General features: G+C 42.3%; 1 protein-coding gene across 4 annotated transcripts in view; it reads left to right on the plus strand.

Annotated features, from left to right (window-relative positions):
* ints6l (integrator complex subunit 6 like) overlaps positions 1-20978 on the plus strand; it is a 166264-nt gene that overhangs the window by 59587 nt on the left and 85699 nt on the right. For 3 of the 4 annotated variants that reach the window (XM_087991830.1, XM_087991832.1, XM_087991833.1), the window contains one exon: positions 17790-17973. In XM_087991830.1, coding sequence (XP_087847956.1) covers positions 17790-17973 — 184 coding nt within the window. Of the gene's footprint in view, positions 1-1857; positions 2014-17789; positions 17974-20978 lie in introns of those variants that run through there. The other variant, XM_087991834.1, reaches the window with a different exon arrangement.

The raw sequence follows: 20978 nt of genomic DNA on the forward strand, positions 1-20978 counted from the left end.
TTGAAACTGAAGGAGCAAAAGTAGACCGTTTAGCTATCAAATCTGCTCTGTCATTCAGTGAGATCATTGGCTGATGTATTCATCTTCAAATCCACTTTTCTCCCTTTTTTCCCATAACTGTTGGGTGGAATTGCATGAGATTTCGGAGTCATAGAAGTCTATGGCACAGAAAAGCTCCTTTGGCCCATACGCACTGGTCAAATGCAAATACCTAGCTATTCTAATCCCATTTCCAGCACTTGGTCCATAGCCTTGTATGCCTTGACATTACAAATGTAAATCTAAATGCAGTACTTCTTAAATGTTCTGAGGGTTTCTGTCCCTACCACCTTTACAGCATCTAGATTCCTCCCAATCTCTGGGTACAAGGTTTTCCTCATGTCTCCTCTAAACCTTCTGCTCCTTGCCTTAAATCTATGCTCCTTTGTCATTGTTCCTTCTACAAAGGGGAAGAATTTCTTCCTGTCTACCCTATCTGTGTCCCTCATAACTTCATACATTTTAATCATACCTCTTCCCTAAGGATATCAACCCAGTCTGTCCAATCTTTCTTCGTAACCAAGGCTCTCCAGCCCCATCAACATCCTGGTAAAACTCCTTCATTGCATTGCTACTGCACTTAATATGGACTAATCAACTCTGAGCAATATTAGCAAGTGCTCATGATGGAAGTGCTGCAGTCTGGAAACAAGGAACGCTGTTGAACTCTGTCCTTGGGAATCCTCCCATGAAATTGTCCAAACACTGCAACATAGCAAAACTGGCAACTAAATAAGGGCATCATTCTATTAACTAATTAAATTTAATCAAATAACTTCAATTCTTCAGCTCAAATGTATCTATCAACTCACTCACCATGTCCCTATGAAACGATCCATGCATTGTAGTTTACTTTTAATTCACTCATGGCATTTGGACATCGCTATTGCGCAACCATAGCTACACTTGAGCTGAGTCCATTTCAGAGGACAGTTGAGAGTCAGCCACATTGCGCCTGGAGTCACAAGTAGGCCAAACTGGGTGAGAATGGCAGATTTCCTTTCCTAAACAACATTAGTGAGCCAGGTTGGTGTTTTACGACAATTGACCTTTTTTTTTCATGGTCATCAGTAGATTCTTAATTTGTTTTTTTTTAATGAATTCAAATAAAGGTATAACAGCTTTGTTGCAGCTTAGACCTTGGGATAATTGTATTTGTTCCCTAGTTGTTACTGGGCAGGCTATCATCTTCTAGTATTACATCTCGTTTTGAAGTATAGAATGATGTTATAGAGTTGTCTTTTTGGTGATCTCCCTTATCTTTATGTTGTTTGCAATAAAAGAGACTTTGTTTCTGCTACATGTTTCATAATATCCTACATCATTTCACAGCCCATTCAGTGTGTTTGAGGCACCATTATTGTTGCAATTTACAAACCAGAACAGTCAATTTATGCACAGCAAACTCTTACTAGCATCAACAAATAAATGTTCAGGATATCTATTTCAGTAATGTTGATTGAGGGATAAATATTGGTTAGGTTATCCTTTTCATTGTCAGCTTAGTGCTGTGGGATCTTTTATGTCCACCTCATGGCAGATTGTTTAACATAACAACCACAAAATTGACGTGGGGTTGACTTGGACTAGTTTTTGACAACTGGGTAAACAAATGTTTCTGATCCTAATATTGATTCAGAAAACATGGACTTTTCCATTTTTTAAGTACTCTTCTGTATCCGTTGTGTTCCTGGTTGAGTGCCTATTGAATTTGCTCTAAACATGCTGCTAGTGGTGTAGTGAGACTGAAAATTGTTAGAAAGCACTGTCACAACTCAATTTGTCCTTCTGCAGTCAGACTCACTACTATCCTCAGGGAATTGATGGAGTCGAAGACAAGCAGGAGCTACTCTGCGGCTACATCAGTCGAGAGCTATCCTAAAGGGAATCGTGTCTCAGAACAGATATCCAGGCAACCTAGCCTCCAGAACCGTCTGTACTGGTCAAGTAATGAAAACATTAATCAACATTCAGGTGGTTTCCTCATTTCTATTAATGCTGCTGTAGATTTCAGTCATTAATGATATTAGTAGCCGTGGAAGTGAACTGAGCACCTTGCTTCTGGGCTGTTTGGCAGCAGTCTATCGATCTCAACACTCATAAGCTTATAAGCCATTGTTTCCCTTTAAAGAGTAAAGTTTCGGCCTGGTGAGTCTTTGATGTTGATCCAATTTAACCTCAGTGGCACTATTGATATTGGCCATTGATAAATAACTATATCAAGTGCTTGACTTTTCCATGGTCCTCTTTAATTCCTCCCATTCTCCATTAATTCCCAGCTGTTCTTCCAATGCAGACTTCAAATGGCCAATCCTACACAGATGGAAATTCTCCAGTACTTAGTATGAAATGGTCAAAATAAGAGATTCTTGGGGCCAGAAATTTCCATGATGAATTAACTTTTTGGAGCAAGCTAGCCTGTTGCACTCTGTCTGCTCTTATGATAACCTAGTGACAAGCTGATTAAATAATACCAATCAGGCAGCATTCTGCTTTAGTTATCACCTCACAATTCAGTAATGGTGTCCAAAAAGAGTGTTAAGAAATAATAGTGTTATGGAGGGTGATGCTTCAGGGCAGCTGCCATCTCTAAATATGTTTTGACACAGTTTTAAAACAATAAGTGCCAATGCCCTTGGGGGCAGTGTAAGGAAAGAGAGTGAGGAAAATCAGCAATGCAAGTGAATGGAACTGTTAGATGTTTGGAAGAATCAGAGCAGTTCCCATGTTAACAGTTTGTAAATATTTATTCCTGGGATAAGGGTGTTGCTGTCTAGGCCAACATTTGTTACCCACACCTAAATTCCTTTAGGGTGTCAATGAGCTGCTGTGTTGAACTGCTGCAGTCTATGGTGGTCTTTACGCACAATGCTATTGCGGAGAGTCATCCAGGTATTTACTGCTCGTGTCATTTTTAATTGATGGAACTCATGGGTTCAGAAGGTTTTGTTGAAGAATCCTGGGTTAGCTACTGTAACTGTCTCTTGTAGATGATACAAACTGCTTTATTTTACTGGTGGAGGAAGTGAATGTTTGATGTCAGTGCAGTGCAAGTTATCCTGGATGACGTCGAGCTGTTTGACTGTTTTTAGAACTGTACCGATCCAGGCAAGTGGAGGGTATTCCATCACACTCCTGATTTGCATCTTTCAGATAGGGCTTTAGGAGGTGAGTTACTCGCTGCGGGGTTCTTAGCTTGTGACCCTGTTTCAAAGCCACAGTATTTGGCTAATCCAGTTTTGTTTCTTCTCTTTGGTAATTCTTAGTATACTCAGCCACTTGGCTATTTCTAGTCAGTGGCAACATCAAGGTGTTGGTATTGGGGTATTCTTCAAATGCTATTGAATGTCAAGGAGACTTAGTTGCATTTTGCTTTGTTGGAGATGTTCATTGCCTAGCGTGTGTATGGTGTGAATGTTACTTGCCACTTGTCATTCCAGTCCTGGCTGTTGTCCATCAGCTTTAATACCTGATGAGTCAGAGTCATACAGCACAGAAGAGGCTCTTCAGCACAACAGGTCTGCATCAACCAATTTACACTAATCCCATTCTCTAGGACTTGGCCCATAATGTTGAATGTTATGACATTACAAGTGCTCACCTATGTATTTTTAAAAGCCGTACAGTTTTCTGTCTCTACTGTCCTTCCAGGCAGCATTTTTCATACACCCACCACCCTCCAGGTGAGGAAATAGTTCTTCCAATCCCCTCTAGATCTTCTGCACTTCATCTTCTTATTGACCCCTCGACGAGGGGGGTCAACTGTCTCAATCCACCCTGCCTATGCCCCTTATAATCTTAAACATCTCAATCAAGTCCTCACTCCGCCTTCTCTGCTCTAACAACACAAACCTATCACCCTGTCTTCATAATAATAGATTGCAAGAATATCTTCCCCATGGTAGACATACCTAAGACAAGAGGGCATAAGATTAAGGTGAGGAGCAAGTGGTTTGGAGGAGATCTGAACAAAACAGATTCACCCAGAGGGTGGTAAGTGTATGGAAAGTACTGCATGGGGGAAGCAGGTACTTCTGCAGCATTTAAGTAGTATCTGTGTGGGTTCTTAAAGACATCAGAGCATAGACTATGGACTAAGTGCAGGTACTCCATTTGGATATATGCAAATCCCTTTATCTCAGGGATCATACTAGTGAAGTTTTCTCGCATTCTCTTTAGAACCTGTATGTCCTCCTTTGAGTCCGACGCAAATCTGTATGCATTCGCCATTCATGATCCACCAAAGCCATATACAAGTGCACAAAATCCTCTTTACTCTTGTACTCCAACCCATTTGCAATAAAAGCTAGCATATGGTATGCCTTCAGAGTGGACAGTTGCACTGTTAGTTTTGTATGACTTGTGTATAAGGACACTCTGATCTCTCTGCCAACCTTTTCAAGTTTCTAATTGTTTTAAAAATGCTTTATTTTCATCCTACCCAACAGAATGATTTATGGAATACAAATGGAATAGACTACTCCCTTGGATTTAGAAGATTGCTAAGTGATCTAATAAAAACACAATATGACTTAGTTGATGCTGAGAAAATATATGCCCCGACTCAGGAATCAAATTCAGCAATTCACAATCTTGGAATAAATGGTCAGCTTATTAGGACTGAAGGAAGGAAAAATGTTTTCATTCAGACATATGCAAATTTTGGAATTCTCAACCTCAGAGAGCTGTGGATATTTAGTTAATGAACATCTTCACCATGGAATTGATCCTTTTCTGGATGCAAAGGAAATCAAGACTATTAAGCTAGTGGAGCAAAAATGGATTTAAGGTAAAGGATTAGCTATGATCCTTTGAAGGGCAGCAGATCCGAAGGATAGCCTATCAATCCAATTTCATATATTCCTACAAGTGCTCAGTTCTTCAATGATGTAATGAAGGCTGAATTTTACAAGGTTTTTTTAAAAATATACCTTTGAATATACAAAATAGGAGTAGAAAGACACCATTTGGCCTCCCAAGTCTGCTCCACCATTCAGAAAGGTTTTGGCTGACCAGTTTGAGCTTCAAATTTAGCATTCCCATCTGTCCCCAGTAACCCTGGATTCCCTGTTCCTCTGTTTATCAATATCAATCCATGTCTGCCTTAAAACAAATCAGTGATTCCAGCTCCACTGCATGTTAAGGCAGAGCATTCCAAAGATGGGCAACTCTGAGAGAAAAAAAATTCTTCCTATCTCCCCTAATTTTGGAAACAATCCCCTCTAGTTCTGGATTGACCCACAAGGATAAGCATTCTTTCCATGTCCGCCTTGTCAAGATCATTCAGGATCTTGTATGCTTCCATCAAGTCATCCTTTATTCTCCTAAACTCCAATGGAAACAAGGCCACCCTGTCCAACCTTTCCTCATACATTGACCCATTCATTCCAGATATTAATCTAGCAAACCTCTGAACCACTTCCAAAGTTTTAAAATCTTCCTTAAATGTGGAGATCAAAACTGCACCAAGTATTCAAGATGTGGTCTCACCAACACCCTGTATAACTGAAGCAGAGCATCTTTTGTTTTATGTTCAGTTCTTGTACTAAAAGATAATATCCCATTAACTGCCTTGATTACACGATGTACCTGCATGCTAACAAACACCTAAATCTCTCTGCACCTCGACATTCTTTTGTCACTCTCTAGTTAAGTAATATTCACTTGACAGTAAGAATAATTTCACGTTTTCCCACTCCATCTGGCATATGTCTGCCTGGTCAACGTATCTGTATCTGTCTGCAGCTTCCTTCATATTGTCTTTGCAATATGTTTTCCTATTTTGATCGCGTCTGTGAATTTAGCTGCCATGCCTTTGCTCTCTCAACTAAGACATTGAGCTAATTGTAAATATTGAGGGTTCCCTGCAGGATCCCACTCATGACATCCTGTCAATCAAGTAAAGACCCATTTATACATACTGTTATTGACTGCTAGCAGCCAAACTTGTATTTGTGCGAATGTTACCCTTGACACATTATAATCTTTTATTTTCCATAATAACCTTTTGATATGGCACTTTCTGAAAATCTAAGTGCACTAAGTCTACAAGCACATGTTACTCATAGAGTCAAACAGCAGGGAAACTGACCCTTTGGTCCAACTCATCCAGCCGACCAGGCATCTCAGTCTGACCTATTCCTAATTGCCAGCATTTGGCTTTTATCCCTCTAAACCTTCCTATTCACATACCTATCCTGATGCCTTTTCAGTGTTGTAATTGTACCCACCTTTGCTACTTCCTCTGACTGCTCATTCCATGCATGCACCACCCTCTGCATGAAAAAAAACTGCCCTTCAGATTCTTTTTAAAATCTTTCCGCTCTCCCCTTAAACCTATCCCCTCTAGTTTTGGACTCCCCGTCCTGGAAAAAGACTTTGCCTATTCATTCTATCCACGCCTTTCATGATTTTATAAACCTCTATAAGGCAGCCTCCAATGCTCCAGGGAAAATAGCTCCAGTCAGTTCAGCCTCTCCCTGTAACTTGTTCAAAGAAGTCTAATAATTTAGTTAAAGATGGTTTCCTTTTGACAAAACCACGCTGACTCTTCCTGATTACCTAGTCTGTAAATAAATCAGAATTTTGAATGAACACCTCAGTTTGGAGACATGCTTTTGTCATCCACTTTCCCTGGAGAGAGAAACTCTTTTATTTAAAAAAAACACCTATTGAAGTGGAGGTGGCAGTTTTAACAAGTTTTGTAGAGAAAGAACTATTGAGGCGCACAAACAAAAGAGCTACTTGGGAAAGCATTGTGAACGGTTTTGTCATAACAACCAAGCAGGATACAAACAAACGTATGAATTAGGTACGTAGAAACTAAGTATGGGAGAAAGCTATTCAGCCCTTTCAGTCTGCTTCTCCATTCATTATGATTGTGGCCGATCTCCCAACTCAATAAACTGTTCGACTTTTCTTCCATATCCACTCTTCGGATGAATCAAATTTCTCCTTGCCTCTATCCTAAATTGTTCACCCATATCTTGACACGATGACCCCTGGTTCTGGACTCTCCTACCATTGGGAACGTCCTTGCTGCCTTAATTTTGTCTAGTCATGTTGAATTTTATAGGTTTCTTTGAGATTCCTCTCGCAACATCCAATGAATATAATTCTGCTTGATTCAACCACTTTTCGTACATCTGACTCAGATCCTTGGAATGAGTCTGATAAATCTTGTGAGCAGTCCCTCTACGTCAAGAATATCTTTCCTCCAATAAGGAGACAAAAATGGCACAAGAATTTCAAGATCTGGTATCACCAAGACCCTGTATAATTTTAGCAAGACAACCCTACTCCTATATGACACAAAATTACAGAATCCCATAGTGTGGAAGCAAGCTGTTTGGCATATTGAATCCACACCAACCTGTGCCTGTAACCCTGCATTGCCCATGGAAAATCCATCTAACTTAAACATTCCTGGACACTATGGGTGATTTAGCGTGGCCAATCCACCTAACCTGCACATCTTTGGATTGTGGGAGGAAGTTGGAGCACCCGGCAGAAACCCACGAAGACACGGAGAATATGCAAACTCCTCACTGACAGTCGCCAGAGGGTAGAATTGAACCCTGATCCCTGGGGCTGTGCAGCAGTAGTGCTAATCAGTGAGCCACCGTGCTGCCCCTTGAGTCCACTTGTGATGAAGACCAACATACCATTTGTCGCCTTGACCACTTCACATGCTTTACTTCAGCAACTGGTGTATGAGGACACCCAGCTATCATTTGCACATTTCTCACCCCAACCCCTGTCAATTTGTAACTATTCAGATAATCTACCTTCCTGTTTTGCTCCCAAAGTGAATGACTGCACGTTTGTCTACATTATGCAATATCTGCCATGCATTTGCCCACTCTCTCAGCCTGTCCAAATCAAACTGATGCATTTTTCATCCTGCTCACAACCCACCTTTCCACCCAGATTTATGTCATCTAAATTTGAGGATATTTTTCCCTTGTCCAAATCATTAATATATACTGTGAATAGCTGGGTCTTGGAATTGATACCTGAGGTACCCTACTGGTCATTACCTGCCATTTGGAAAAACACCTGTGTATTTCTACTGTTGTCTGTCTGTGAACTAATTTTCTATCCATCTCGATACACAAACCTCAATCCCAATTTTCAGTTTTACTCTTATGTGGGACTGTTGAAAATCTTCAGAAAGTCCAAAGAAGCCACATCCACTGGCTCACCTTCTTCAACTCTACTAGTTGCATTCTTAAAGAATTCTAGATTTGTTAAATCCTAAAATAAGATTAGGGTGCCATGGTGGCTCAGTGGTTAGCACAGCGCCAGTGATCTAAGTTCGATTCCACCTTCGGGTGACTGTGTATGGAGTTTGCACATTCTCCCCATGTGTCCTCATATCTTCTGAGTGCTCTGGTTGCCTCCAACAATCCAAACTGGAAATGTGTTGCTGGAAAAGCGCAGCAGGTCAGGCAGCATCCAGGGAACAGGAGAATCGACGTTTCAGGCATAAGCCCTTCTTCAGGAATCCCTGAAGAAGGGCTTATGCCTGAAACGTCAATTCTCCTGTTCCCTGGATGCTGCCTGACCTGCGCTTTTCCAGCAACACATTTCCAGCTCTGATCTCCAGCATCTGCAGACCTCACTTTCTCCTCCAACAATCCAAAGCTGTGCAGGTTAGGCGGATTAGCTGTGCTAAATTGTCCCATAGTGTTCAGGGATGTGGAAGCTAGGTGGACCTTCCATGGGAAATACAGGGTTACAGCCCCAACGTAGGGGCTGTGTCTGGGTGGGATGCTCCTCGGGGGGATCGGTATGGACTGAATGGCCTGCTTCCACGCTGTATGGATTCTGTGATAGGAGGCCATAGAGTTGGGGTTACTATATTGGCATGGGTAGAGAATTAGCTGATGGGCAGGAAACAGCGAATGGGGATAAGGAGTTCTTTTCCAGATTGGTGACTTGTAACTTATGGTGTTTCACAGGCAGTGAAAGCAACTGTTTACAATACGTATTAATGACTTGGAGGAAGGAAGTCAATATATTGTAGCCAAATTTGAAGACAATGCAAAAATAGTTGGAAAAGCAAGTTGTGAAAGGGATACAAACCATTCATAGAGAGATAAAACAGTGAACTCTGGATGTTGAATATCTAAAACAAAAACAGAAATTACTGGAGAAAACCAGAATGTCTGCCAGCATCTGTGGAGAGAAAGCAGATTTAACACTGCGAGACTAGTGACCAGTGACCAGTGACCACTGGATTCAAAATGTAAACTTGTTTCTCCATCAACTTCTGGTTTAGTTTATAGAGACAGATTAATAGATTAAGTAAATGGCCAAAAAGTTAGCAAATGGATTGTGATGTGAGAAAATGTGAGGTAGTTCCCTGATGTATGGTCTGCCTGCAAAGCATGTACCTTGGTATACATGATGGTAATAAATCAAAATTTTGAAAGGAAGAGCAAAAGAACAATATTATTTAAATGTAGAGAAACAAATACTTGTTCAATTTATCTGCTTTCTTTTCTTCAGTATTTATTTGTCTCCCTTTCAGTAAGACCAGTGGTTCACTTTAACTCTTTCTTTTTAAGTATTTCTAGAAACTCTTACTATCTGGTTTTATTTTTCTAGCTAGTTTCCCCTGTACTTTAACTCACTCCCATCCTACTGGTCTTTAATCAACCTTTGCTTTTTTTTAACATGTTGGGTTCAGTCTTTTGAGTTATTCACTTGTGGGATATGGCCAACATTTATTTCCCTTCCCTGGTTGTCCTTGAGAAGGTGGTAGTGCGCTGCCTTCTTGAACTGCTGCAGTCCATGTGCTGTTAGGGAGAAAATTCCAGGATTTTGACCCAGCGACACTGAAGGAATGACAATATATTTCCAAATCAGGATGTGAGTGGCTTAGAATGGAACTTACAGGTAATGCTGTAACCATTGTAGTTGCTGCCCTTTATCTTCTAAATGTAAGTGGTCATGGGTTTAGAAAGTGCTGTCTAAAGATCTTTGGTGAATTTCTGTAGTGCATCTTATAAATAGCAAAATCTGCTGCTATTGAGCGTTGTCAGAGAGTGGATGGTTGCGGATGTAGTGCCAACCAGGTGGGCTGCTTTGTCCTGGATGGTGTCAAGCGTGTTGAGCATGTTAGACCTGCATTCATCCAGGCAAGTTCTGCTACACTCCTGATTTGTCCTTTGTAGATGGTGGACAGGCTTTGGGGAGTCAGGAGGTGTGAGTTACTTACTACAGTATTCCTAGCTTCTAACCTGCTCTTGTAGCCACTGTATTTAGATGACAGGTCCAGTTCTGTTTCTGGTCAATGGTAACCCCCAGGATGTTGTTAATGTTACCCATATTTGCATAATTATATGCTTTTTCTTGAAGTTTGATATCTTTAAGCTTTTTTAGTTAATTGCAAATGGTGGATCCTTGTTTGAAAATTTTCCTTTTCAGTGGAATATATTTATTCTGAAGGGGCCGAAGGGCCTGTTTCCACACTGTAGGGAATCTAATCTAATCTAATTACCTGAAATGTCTGCAACTGTGTCTTTATTGACTTGTTTCTCAACCTAATGGATTTTAAGAAAGCTTTTGACACAGACACTCTTAGCAGGCTCATCCAGAAGATTAAGATGTATGGGATCCATGGTGATTTGGCTACTTAGATTCAGTATTGGCTTACCCATAGAAGGCAGAGGGTAGCGATGGAAGGGTGTGTTTCTGGCTGGAGGTCTGTGACTGGTGGTGTTCTGCAGGCATCCGTACTGGGGCCTCTGCTGTTTGTGGTATATATAAATGACTTGGATAAAAATGTAGATCAGTAAAATAGTAAGTTTGTAGACAACACAAAAATCGGTGGAGTTGTGGATAGTGTAGAAGATTGTCAAAGGATATAGCAGAATTAAAGTTAGTTGCAGATATGGGCGGAGAAATAGCAGATGGAGTTTAATCGGGCTAAATGTGGGGTTCTGCACTTTGGGAGATCAGTTCATGACAGCACCCTGATCAGTATTGATGTATGGAGGGATCTTGGGGTTCAAGTCCATAGCTCCTTGAAAGTGGCTGGGCAAATAGATGAGGAGGCAAAGAAGGTGTATTGCATTCTTGCCTTTATTGGTCAGTGAATTGAGTACAATGGTCAGGTTGCCATGTTGCAGCTTTGTAAGACTTTGGTTAGGCTGCACTTAAGAGTGTTGCCTTCAGTTCTGGTTGCCACGTTACAGGAAAGATATGGCAGCTTTTGAGAGGATGCAGAATGGGTTTACCAGGATATTCCTGAAGAAGAGCTCATGCCCGAAACGTCGATTCTCCTGCTCCTTGGATGCTGCCTGACCTGCTGCGCTTTTCCAGCAACACAATTTCAGCTCTGATCTCCAGCATCTGCAGTCCTCACTTTCTCCTTACCAGGATATTGCCTGGATTAGAGGGTATGAGGAGAGGCTAATACTCTAGAGTGGTGGAGGCTGGAGGGCAACTTGATAGAAGTGTATAAAATGATGAGATGCCTTGATAGGGTTGACAGTAAGAACGTTTTTCCCAGAGTTGGAAATGTCTAAAACTATGTATTTAAGGTGAGAGGGGGAAAGTTCAAAGAAGACGTGAGGGGCAATTTTGTTTACACAGAGATTGGTAGGAGTCTGGAACACATTACCGGTGTGGTGGTGGAGGCAGATACGATAGGGGCGTTTAAGGGACTTTTAGATAAATCCATGAATGTGCAGGGAATGGAAGGATATGGACCAAGGGCAGGCAGAAGGGATTAGTTTAATTTGGCGTCATGTTTGGCACAACATCGTGGGCCGAAGGGCCCGTTCCTGTGCTGTGCTGTTCTATGTTGTAAATATTGCTCCTCAAACTGCAAACACTTAACAGCAAACAGATTTACCCTTGATCATGCTAGCATCCAGGATTCCCCATGTATGGCATCTGTGACACGTCACCTGTTCTGTCATCCTTGATCTGATTTAATTAATGATTGAATATAATAAATCAATTATTTATTTTCCTTTTTGATGTTTTAGTTGTCCTATCAATATTTCCAGATTATTTTAGACCTTAGAAATAGGATAGACCTTAACAATTTCGCAGATGTTCACTCAACAGCCCACTTCTTCCCTTGGACTAGAATCTTTTCCTAGAAGATGAAACATTTAGACTTTTGCTAAGTGAAAGAGTTGTTGAAGGTCACTGAATGTTTTGACCTGGTATGATGGAGGAAATGACCCTTCACTGGAAGTGAATGTGGGGCTGTTCTGACAATGCTCCAACTTAACCAGAAGCATGTGGAATTAATGTGAAACATTAGTTAGGACACAACTGTAGAACTGTGCACAGTTCTGATTGCTACATTATAGGAAGGATTTGATTACGCGGCGGGGGTGCAGTGGAGATTTACCAGGATGTTGCCTGGCCTGCAGCAGTTCAGCTTATGAAGGGGTTGCAGTTGCTTTCTTTAGAACAGAGAAGGATGGATCTGATGGACGTGTACAAAGTTCTGAGGGGCTTGGATGAGGAGAATTGTTTCCCCTTTAACAGAGGAGTCAGTAACCAGGGGCATAGTTTTAGGGTAAGTAGCTGGAGACTTACAGAGCATATGAGGAAAAAATATTTTCACCCAGAGGGTTGTGGGTATCTGGAGCTCTCCATTGAAAGGATGATGGAGGCAGGAACCCTCAAGACATTTAAGAACTATATAAATTTGTGCTGGAATTCCACAGCATACAAGGCTAAGGGAAGATGCTGGGAAATGAGATTAGAATATGTTTTTTTAAAAAAACTGAAAAAACAGTGGATGCTTGAAATCAGAAACAAAACAGAAATTGCAGGAAACGTTCAGCAGGTTTGGCAGCATCTGTGGTGAAAAATCAGAGTTACTGTTTCAAGCCCAGTGATCCTTCCTCCGAATTAAACTAGTCCTCACAATAGGACTAGTTTAGTTCTGAAGAAGGGACACTGGACGCAAATCATTAACTCTGATTTCTCCCCACAGATGCTGCCAGACTTCATGAGCTTTTCCAGCAATTTCTCTTTTTGTTTAGAATATAGAGAAAATGAGGATTGCAGATGCTGGAGAGCAGAGTCGAAAAGTGTGGTGCTGGCAAAGCACAGCTGGTCAGGCTGCATCCCAGCAGCAGAAGAATCGACGCTTTGGTTATAGGCTGTTCATCAGGAATGTGGGTGGCGGGGGAAGGGGGCTGAGAGATGAATAGGAGGGTGGGGGAAGGTAACTGGGAAGGTGATCGGTTAGAAGGGAAGGTGGAGCGGATAGGTGGAAAGGAGGATGACAGGTAGCATCGTTCAAGAGGGTGGTGCCAAGTTGGAGGTTGAATTTGAGACGAAGTGGGAGGAGGGGAGATAAGAAAACTGGTGAAGTTTAGATTAGATTAGATTAGATTAGATTAGATTACATACAGTGTGGAAACAGGCCCTTCGGCCCAACAAGTCCACACTGCCCCGCCGAAGCGCAACCCACCCATACCCCTACATTTACCCCTTACCTAACACTACGGGCAATTTAGCATGGCCAATTCACCTGACCTGCACATCTTTTGGACTGTGGGAGGAAACCGGAGCACCCGGAGGAAACCCACGCAGACACGGGGAGAACGTGCAAACTCCACACAGTCAGTCGCCTGAGGCGGGAATTGAACCCGGGTCTCTGGCGCTGTGAGGTAGCAGTGCTAACCACTGTGCCACCGTGCCGCCCACTTATGCCTAACTAAAGTTCTATAAAGTATTGATGTTGATTCGTGTGGTTGAAGGGTCCCAAGGCGGAAGATGAGGCGTTCTTCCTCCAGGCGTCGGGTGGCTTGGATTTGGCGGTGGAGGCGACCCAGGACTTGTATATCCATGGCAGAGTGGGAGGGGGAGTTGAAGTGTCAGCTACAGGACAGTGGGGTTGTTCGATGCACTTTATCCTCTGCCATTTCTGACATCTACAATCAGACCCCACCATCAGAGATGTATTTCCCTCCCCACCCCTATCTGCGTTCTGCAGAGACCATTCCCTCCGTGACTCCCTCGTTAGGTCCATGCTCCCCACCAACCCACCCTCCACTCCCAAGACCTTCCCTTGCCACCGCAGGAGATGTAAAACCTGCGCTGTCACCTCTGTTCAAGATCCCAAAGGATATTTTCACGTCTGCAGAGGTTTTCCTGCATATCCAAACACCTCATCTACTGGAAAGCAAATCCAGTCTGTCCAACCTTTCTTCGTAGCTAAAATCTGTCATGCCTGACAACAACCTGGTAAACCTTTTCTGTACCCTCTCCAAAATATCCACATCCTTCTGGTAGTGTGATGACCAGAACTGTAAGCAGTATTCCAAGTTATGCCAAACTAAAGTTCTATAAAGTATTAGCATAATTTGCTGATCCTCCGTGCCCCTTCCAATGAAGGCAAGCATACCATAGACCTTTTTTTTTACTACCTTATCTACTTGCACACCTAGATCCCGCTGCATATCAGTACTCCTAAGGGTTCTGCCATTCACTATATAATTTCCACCTGTACTTGACATTCCAAAATGCATCATATTGTGTTTGTCTGTATTAAACTCCATCTGCCATTTTTCTGCCCAGATCTGCTGTATCTTCTGACAATCCTCCTCACTATTCGCAACTCCGCCAGCCTTTGTATCGTCCACAAACTTACTAATTAGACCATCCACATTTTCCTCCAAGTCTTTTATGTAGATTGTAAACAGCAGAGGGCTCAGCACTGATCCCTGTGGAACACCAAATAGTCACTGCCCTCCATTCCCAAAAGCATCCTTCCACTGCTATCCTCTGTCTCCTATGACTCGATCAAGTTAATGAATTCCCCTGCACAAAACTGTGCTGTCTATCACTAATAAGTCCATTTGCTTCTATATGTGTATAGATCTTGTCCCTGATGATGTTTTCCAATAATTTCCCTACCACCAACATGGCTCACAGGCCTGTAATTTCCTGGATTATCCCTGGTATCCTTCTTCAACAATAAGACAACAATGGCTATTCTCCAGTCCTGTGGGATCTCACCTGTGGGTAGATATCTGTCAATGCTCCAGCAATTTGTTCTTTTGCCTCCCTCAATGTTCTGGGATAGATCCCATCAGGATTCAACGTCTTACCTACCTTAATACTTTTTAAGATGCATAACACCTCTTCCTTTCTCTTTGCATCTTGGCTTAGAAATTCGACACTCTCTTTCCTGAGTTTATCCTCCTCAAATTTCTTCTCTTGGGTGAATATCAACACACAGCATCCATTTAGGATCTCCCCTCCCTTTTCTGGCTTCACACATAGATTCCCTCCTCTGTCCTTGAATGGGCTAACCCTTTCCCTAGCTACCCTCTTGCTTTCTTTATAAAAAGCCTTTGGAGTCTCCTTAATCCTATTTGCTCATGATTTTTCATGACCCTTTTTAGCCTTTTGAATTCCTTGTTTAGGCTCTGAGTGTTATAAGGGGACATAAATTTAAGGTGAAGGGTGGAAGGTATAGGGGAGATGTCAGGGGTAGGTTCTTTACCCAGAGAGTGGTGGGGGCATGGAATGCGCTGCCTGTGGGAGTGGCAGAGTCAGAATCATTGGCGACCTTTAAGCGGCAATTGGATAGGTACATGGATGGGTGCTTAAGCTAGGACAAATGTTCGGCACAACATCGTGGGCCGAAGGGCCTGTTCTGTGCTGTATTGTTCTATGTTCTATGTTTCCTACTTTCCTTATTTACCTTGAGGGATTGTCAGTTCACATCCTCTCGGAGCTCTTTTTGATCAAGGTTATAATAGCCCTAGTCATCCAAGGTTGATGTAACTTGCCACACCTATCCTTCATTCTTGCAAGAACGTGCCGCTCCTGAACTCTTTATCAACTGCCATTTGAAATACTTCCACAATTCCGATGTGCACTTACTTCAAGCAGCTGCCTAAAGTCAAAATTCTCCAGTTCCTGCCTAATGTTGTTATAGTTTTCCTTCCTCCAATTTAACATCTTCACCCAAGAACTGCTGTTATCCCTATTCACGAGTATCTTAAAACTCACTCTGTTCTGGTCACTACTCCAGAAGTACTCTCCTACTGAAACTTCACTCACCTGACCAGGCTCATTTTTCCAAAACCAAGTCTAGTTGAACCCCTTCCCTGGTTGAACTGTTTACGTACTGCGTCAAGGAACCCTCCTGAATGGTCCTTACAACTTCTGCCCCATCCAAACCCCTAGCATGAAGTAAGTCCCAGTCAATAAGAGAGAAGTTAAAATCATCCATCGCAGCAACTCTCCTGTTTTTTACAACTTTCCAAAACCTGTCTACGTATTCTCCCATGTATCTCCCGCTGGCTGTAGGGAGGCCTGTGTTATACCTCCCAGCATTGTGATTTCATCTTTCCTATTCCTGAGTTCTACCCATGTTGCCTCACTGCATGAGTTTTCTGATGTATCCTCTCTCAGTACAGTTGTGAAATACTGCTGTACCAGTAATGTAACTCCCCCATCCCTTTTACGTTCCCTTCCATCATACCTGAAACATCTACATCCTGAGACATTCAGTTGCTGGTCCTGCCCTTCTTTCAGCCAAGTATCTGTAATTGCAATAATGTCATACAGAGCACAGAATAACAGAGCAGATTCAATGGGCAAGATGACAAAGTTCTGCGCATCTTTACTTAATTGTGTCCAAAGCACTTTGGATACCCTGAATTGTTTGAGTCAATTTAGGATGTGCTGAGGTTGTGGAAGACCTTATTACACAATATTGTGATTACTGTCCAATGTTGAATTTAGGCTATCCGTCCCTTGTTACCTTCAGCTAACATCTCGTTTGCCTTATCCTTGCCTTTACCTTTGTGTTTTTGATCGTAGGTGTTGTACAAGTATAAGTTGGAGTGTTTATAAAAATACAGGACCTATTCGGAAAAAAAGTGTGTTTTGACTTGTTTGGAAAAAATAGTGCGTATCGTGTGTGTGACAGAGAATGTGTGGTCGTGTTTGCAGATACTGACTACTGCTGAATACTTTCAGAATAGTTCGATTTTGTCGGATTTTAAGTATTTGTTTTCTTTTTTATATATTTATCGTGTCACTTGGTGTATGGCGATTATGTCCTGAAACAACAATCTGACCTGTGCTGGTTGAAATGCAGTCAGGGAGTACTCCCAGAATAAATTGTACTGAAATAGAGTGGCATTTAATGGAGGGGAAGGGGGTCTCTCACACCAGCTCAAGAATCGGTGAGACTACCGTATCACTTCTGTTCAGTTAAGTGTCAATCAGACATTTGATTAAGCAGCAGTAGACATTCCCTGCTCCTGGACCGCGAGGGTGAATGAGTTGCTTGCTAATTATAGTGTTTGAGTGGAATTGCCAGTGGTGACTGCTGGTATGCTCAATGCTCATAATAATCACTGGATCCCAGGCCACAGGTGAGTGATAACAGGACAATATTGTGGGAAGGAGGATGAGAGGGTTTGGATCAGGGCATGGCTCCCAGTGGGGACACCTTGCAGATGCTGGATTCCTCGACCATATGTTGAGTGGGTTTGTGAGGGGGGGGGGGGCTCTCCTCCTGTAGTGGTTTGCTTGGTATTCTACCCACATAGTCAGCCTACTGCTTTATCTTTAGGTTGGAGGTGACCGCATCCCCAGTCTCAATCTTCCTGCTTAATTGCCCCTCCCACCGTCAAATAAAATTTTCCCATGCGAAGGGCATTAAATTCTGTGTTGTGCATTTTGGACACATTACTAAAATGTTACATCATATTTGTTCTTTGAATTTTATTTTCCTATTGCAGCTTCACCTGCCATTAAATTCCCCCCTACCTGGCAGTGAATTAACAAAAGAGCCATTCCGTTGGGATCAGAGGTTGTTTGCGCTGGTCCTTCGTCTCCCTGGTGCTTCATCTCTCGAAGCAGAGCAACTTGGCAGTGTACCTTCAGATGAGTCTGCAGTAACCCAAATGTGTGAAGTAACAGGAGGTGAGTGAACAATCACATTGACCAAGGGAAAGAAGTTGATTTAGATTTCTGAGCTGAATTTAGTACTTCTGTCTGGGTGGCTAGTGGATACAGTTGGGTAAGTGATGTGAATGTTGGACATTAAGATGCTGAAACAGATGATTACTAAGTTGTGGTAATACTAATAAATTATTCTCTTAGTGAATGCACTGCCAGAGTGGATAATTGTCAGAAAATCACATTTTATTAATGCCCACTTACACATCAGAGTGTGGATCTTTGTAGAATTCTTAAAGTCATTACCTTAAAAACAAGTTATGTCACTGGGACATGAGCAGCATTAATGTGGATTTGCTGTCTATACCTATTTACCCCTGAAAGTGATAGGTGAGGTTCTCTTCACCACTGAAGTGGTGTTGATATTTGCTCAGGGAAGGGCTAATAATTTATATCCAAATTGCAATGGAGATCTCATGTCATTTTGTGTTGTCGATCATCTTAGTATTGAGTTCTTATGGTGGCTGTGGCTAATGCTGTTAAAGTAACTTCAGTGAGCTGTTGCAGTGCATTCAACTGATGTACACTTTACAGCCCTGAGTGAGCCAGTGATAAAGGGGCTAGGCACTGAGTTCAGGTATGCAGGCCGAGTATCTTGGATGATGATCAGACAAGATGAAGGTATCTTCACAGGTTTGACGTGCGTTTTTTTTTGTTTATTGTTTGTTATTACTTAGTCCTTCTGTGGTGTGACTATATTTTGCCTCAGTCACCGAAGTAAATTCCCACATTTAACTGTCTTGTTTTGAGATTGGATGAGTCTCCCAGTCTAGGGCAAGAGCATGACTAAATCCAGATGGAGGCTGACAACTGACCAGTTTCCAAAATTGGTTGTGTCCCTCAGGGGAAAAGGTTCTAAAGCACCAAAATGAAACATGGGTCAGATATGTTAGCGAAGTGTCAGCCAATGAGATTTCATCATAAGGGGGTAGTATGGGGGGATAGAATGAGATGTACAGTCTGTCAGAGGGTGAAGAGAGGGATTAGGCAGTAAAACTAAATAGTGCTGAAACTGTTCATCAGGTTAAGGGGAGCGTGGAACCAGTAAGAAGCAAGAGACATTGGTGGAAGTCTTTTGTATGCTAACAAAGAGTAGCAGTGACAAAGAGCATGGTATAAATCAGGAATTTTGAGGCACTGTCAAATATAATACAATAATCATACGAGATGCCAGTCTAATTAGTGCTAATGCTGTGGACACCAGTTTTGTGGAATGCATACTCGATGTTTCCTAAAACAGGATTTTGTTGTATGGGATGTGGACATCATTGGTTAAGCTGACATTTGTTTTCTGACCCTAATTTGCTTTGAACTGAGTGGGTTGCTCCGCCATTTCAGAGGGGAGTTAAGAGTCGACACTTTTTTGTGGGTCTGGAAACAATTGTAGGCGAGATGTGGAGGAAACATTAGTGAACCAGGTGGGTTATTTCAATAATCAATATAAGATTTGAGGCCATAGACACACAACAACAGGAATGGCTATTTAGCCCGGCAAGCATACTTCACTAGTTAATATGATCGTGCCTAATCAAAATGCTTCAATGCGTTTTATCCATCCAATTCCTTTCACCACTTTCGCTATTGTTAAACAAAACTTTCAGCTTCCACTTTAAACATTTTTCACAGCCCTCTGGGTTGAAGAATTTCAAAAGCTGTATAAGTTTTTAAAAAAAAAATCTTTCCTCATCTGGGTTCGAAATAGCATTCCCTGTTATTTTTAAATGGTGTTCTCTGGTTTAGACCCCTCCCAAACAGGAATGATGACAACCACCAACCTGTCCTGGACCTCCCATGTAGAATGCGATGGTCAAGAGGCACGTTGTTCTTCCTAAGGTGGCCTAGGAAATTCTGCACGTCCATAAGAATTCTTGCCAACTTTTACAGATGCACCATAGAAAGCATTCTATCTGGGTGTATAATGGCCTGGTACGGCAACTACTCTGCACAGTTCTATAAGAAACTAAAGAAAGTTGTGCACACAGCCCAGACCATCATGGAAGCCAATCTTCCATTCATAGACTCCATTGACATGGCTCGTTGCTGCGGAAAGGCTGCCAATGTCATCAAAGACCCTTCCCACCCAGCTAATGCTGTCTTCCAATTACATCCGTCAGGCGGAAGATATAGAAGCTTGAAGCTGCGCACCAACAGATTCAAAAACAATTTCTTCCCTGCTGTTATTATTATTCTGCTGAATGGACTTCTCTAACTTCAAATAATGTTAATCTTGGTTAACTCCTGTGCAGTCATAACCTTGTATGACTCGTTCTGTCTAAGCATGCTATAATCTGCCTTTATAAACGCTTGCAAAATGAAGCTTTTCACTGTACTTGGGTACATGTGACTACAATAAATCAAATCAGAAGGAGAAACATCTTACCTGCATTCACCCTGTCTGACCCTCTAAGCATTTTGCATTTTTCAAATGAAATTATTCTCTTAGGTTTTGAAGAATGAGACGTAGAAGTCTACTTTTAGATTAGATTCCCTACAGCGTGGAAACAGGCCCTTCGGCCCAATCAGTCCACACTGACCCTCCAAAGAGTAACCCACCCAGACCCATTTCCCTCTGACTAATGCACCTCGCACTATGGGCAATTTACCATGGCCAATTCACCTGACCTGCACATCTTTATGACTGTGGGAGGAAACCGGAGCACGCGGAGGAAACCCACGCAGACACGGGGAGAACGTGCAAACTCCACACAGACAGTCACCCGAGGCTGGAATCAAACCTGGGACCCTGGTGCTGTGTGGCAGCAGTGCTAACCACTGAGCCACTGTGCCGCCCAAATCTTTGCTGAAAATGTATTGCTGGAAAAGCGCAGCAGGTCAGGCAGCATCAAGGAACAGGAGAATCAACGTTTCGGGCATAAGCCCTTCAGCCCTTCCTGGAGAAGGGCTTCTGCCCGAAACGTCGATTCTCCTGTTCCTTGAATGCTGCCTGACCTGCTGCGCTTTTCCAGCAA

This window comes from Chiloscyllium plagiosum, unplaced genomic scaffold, assembly GCF_037043375.1.
Source record: "Chiloscyllium plagiosum isolate Xiang-an unplaced genomic scaffold, Cpla_swu_hap1 HiC_scaffold_11, whole genome shotgun sequence".
In the NCBI taxonomy this organism is placed as follows: domain Eukaryota; kingdom Metazoa; phylum Chordata; class Chondrichthyes; order Orectolobiformes; family Hemiscylliidae; genus Chiloscyllium; species Chiloscyllium plagiosum.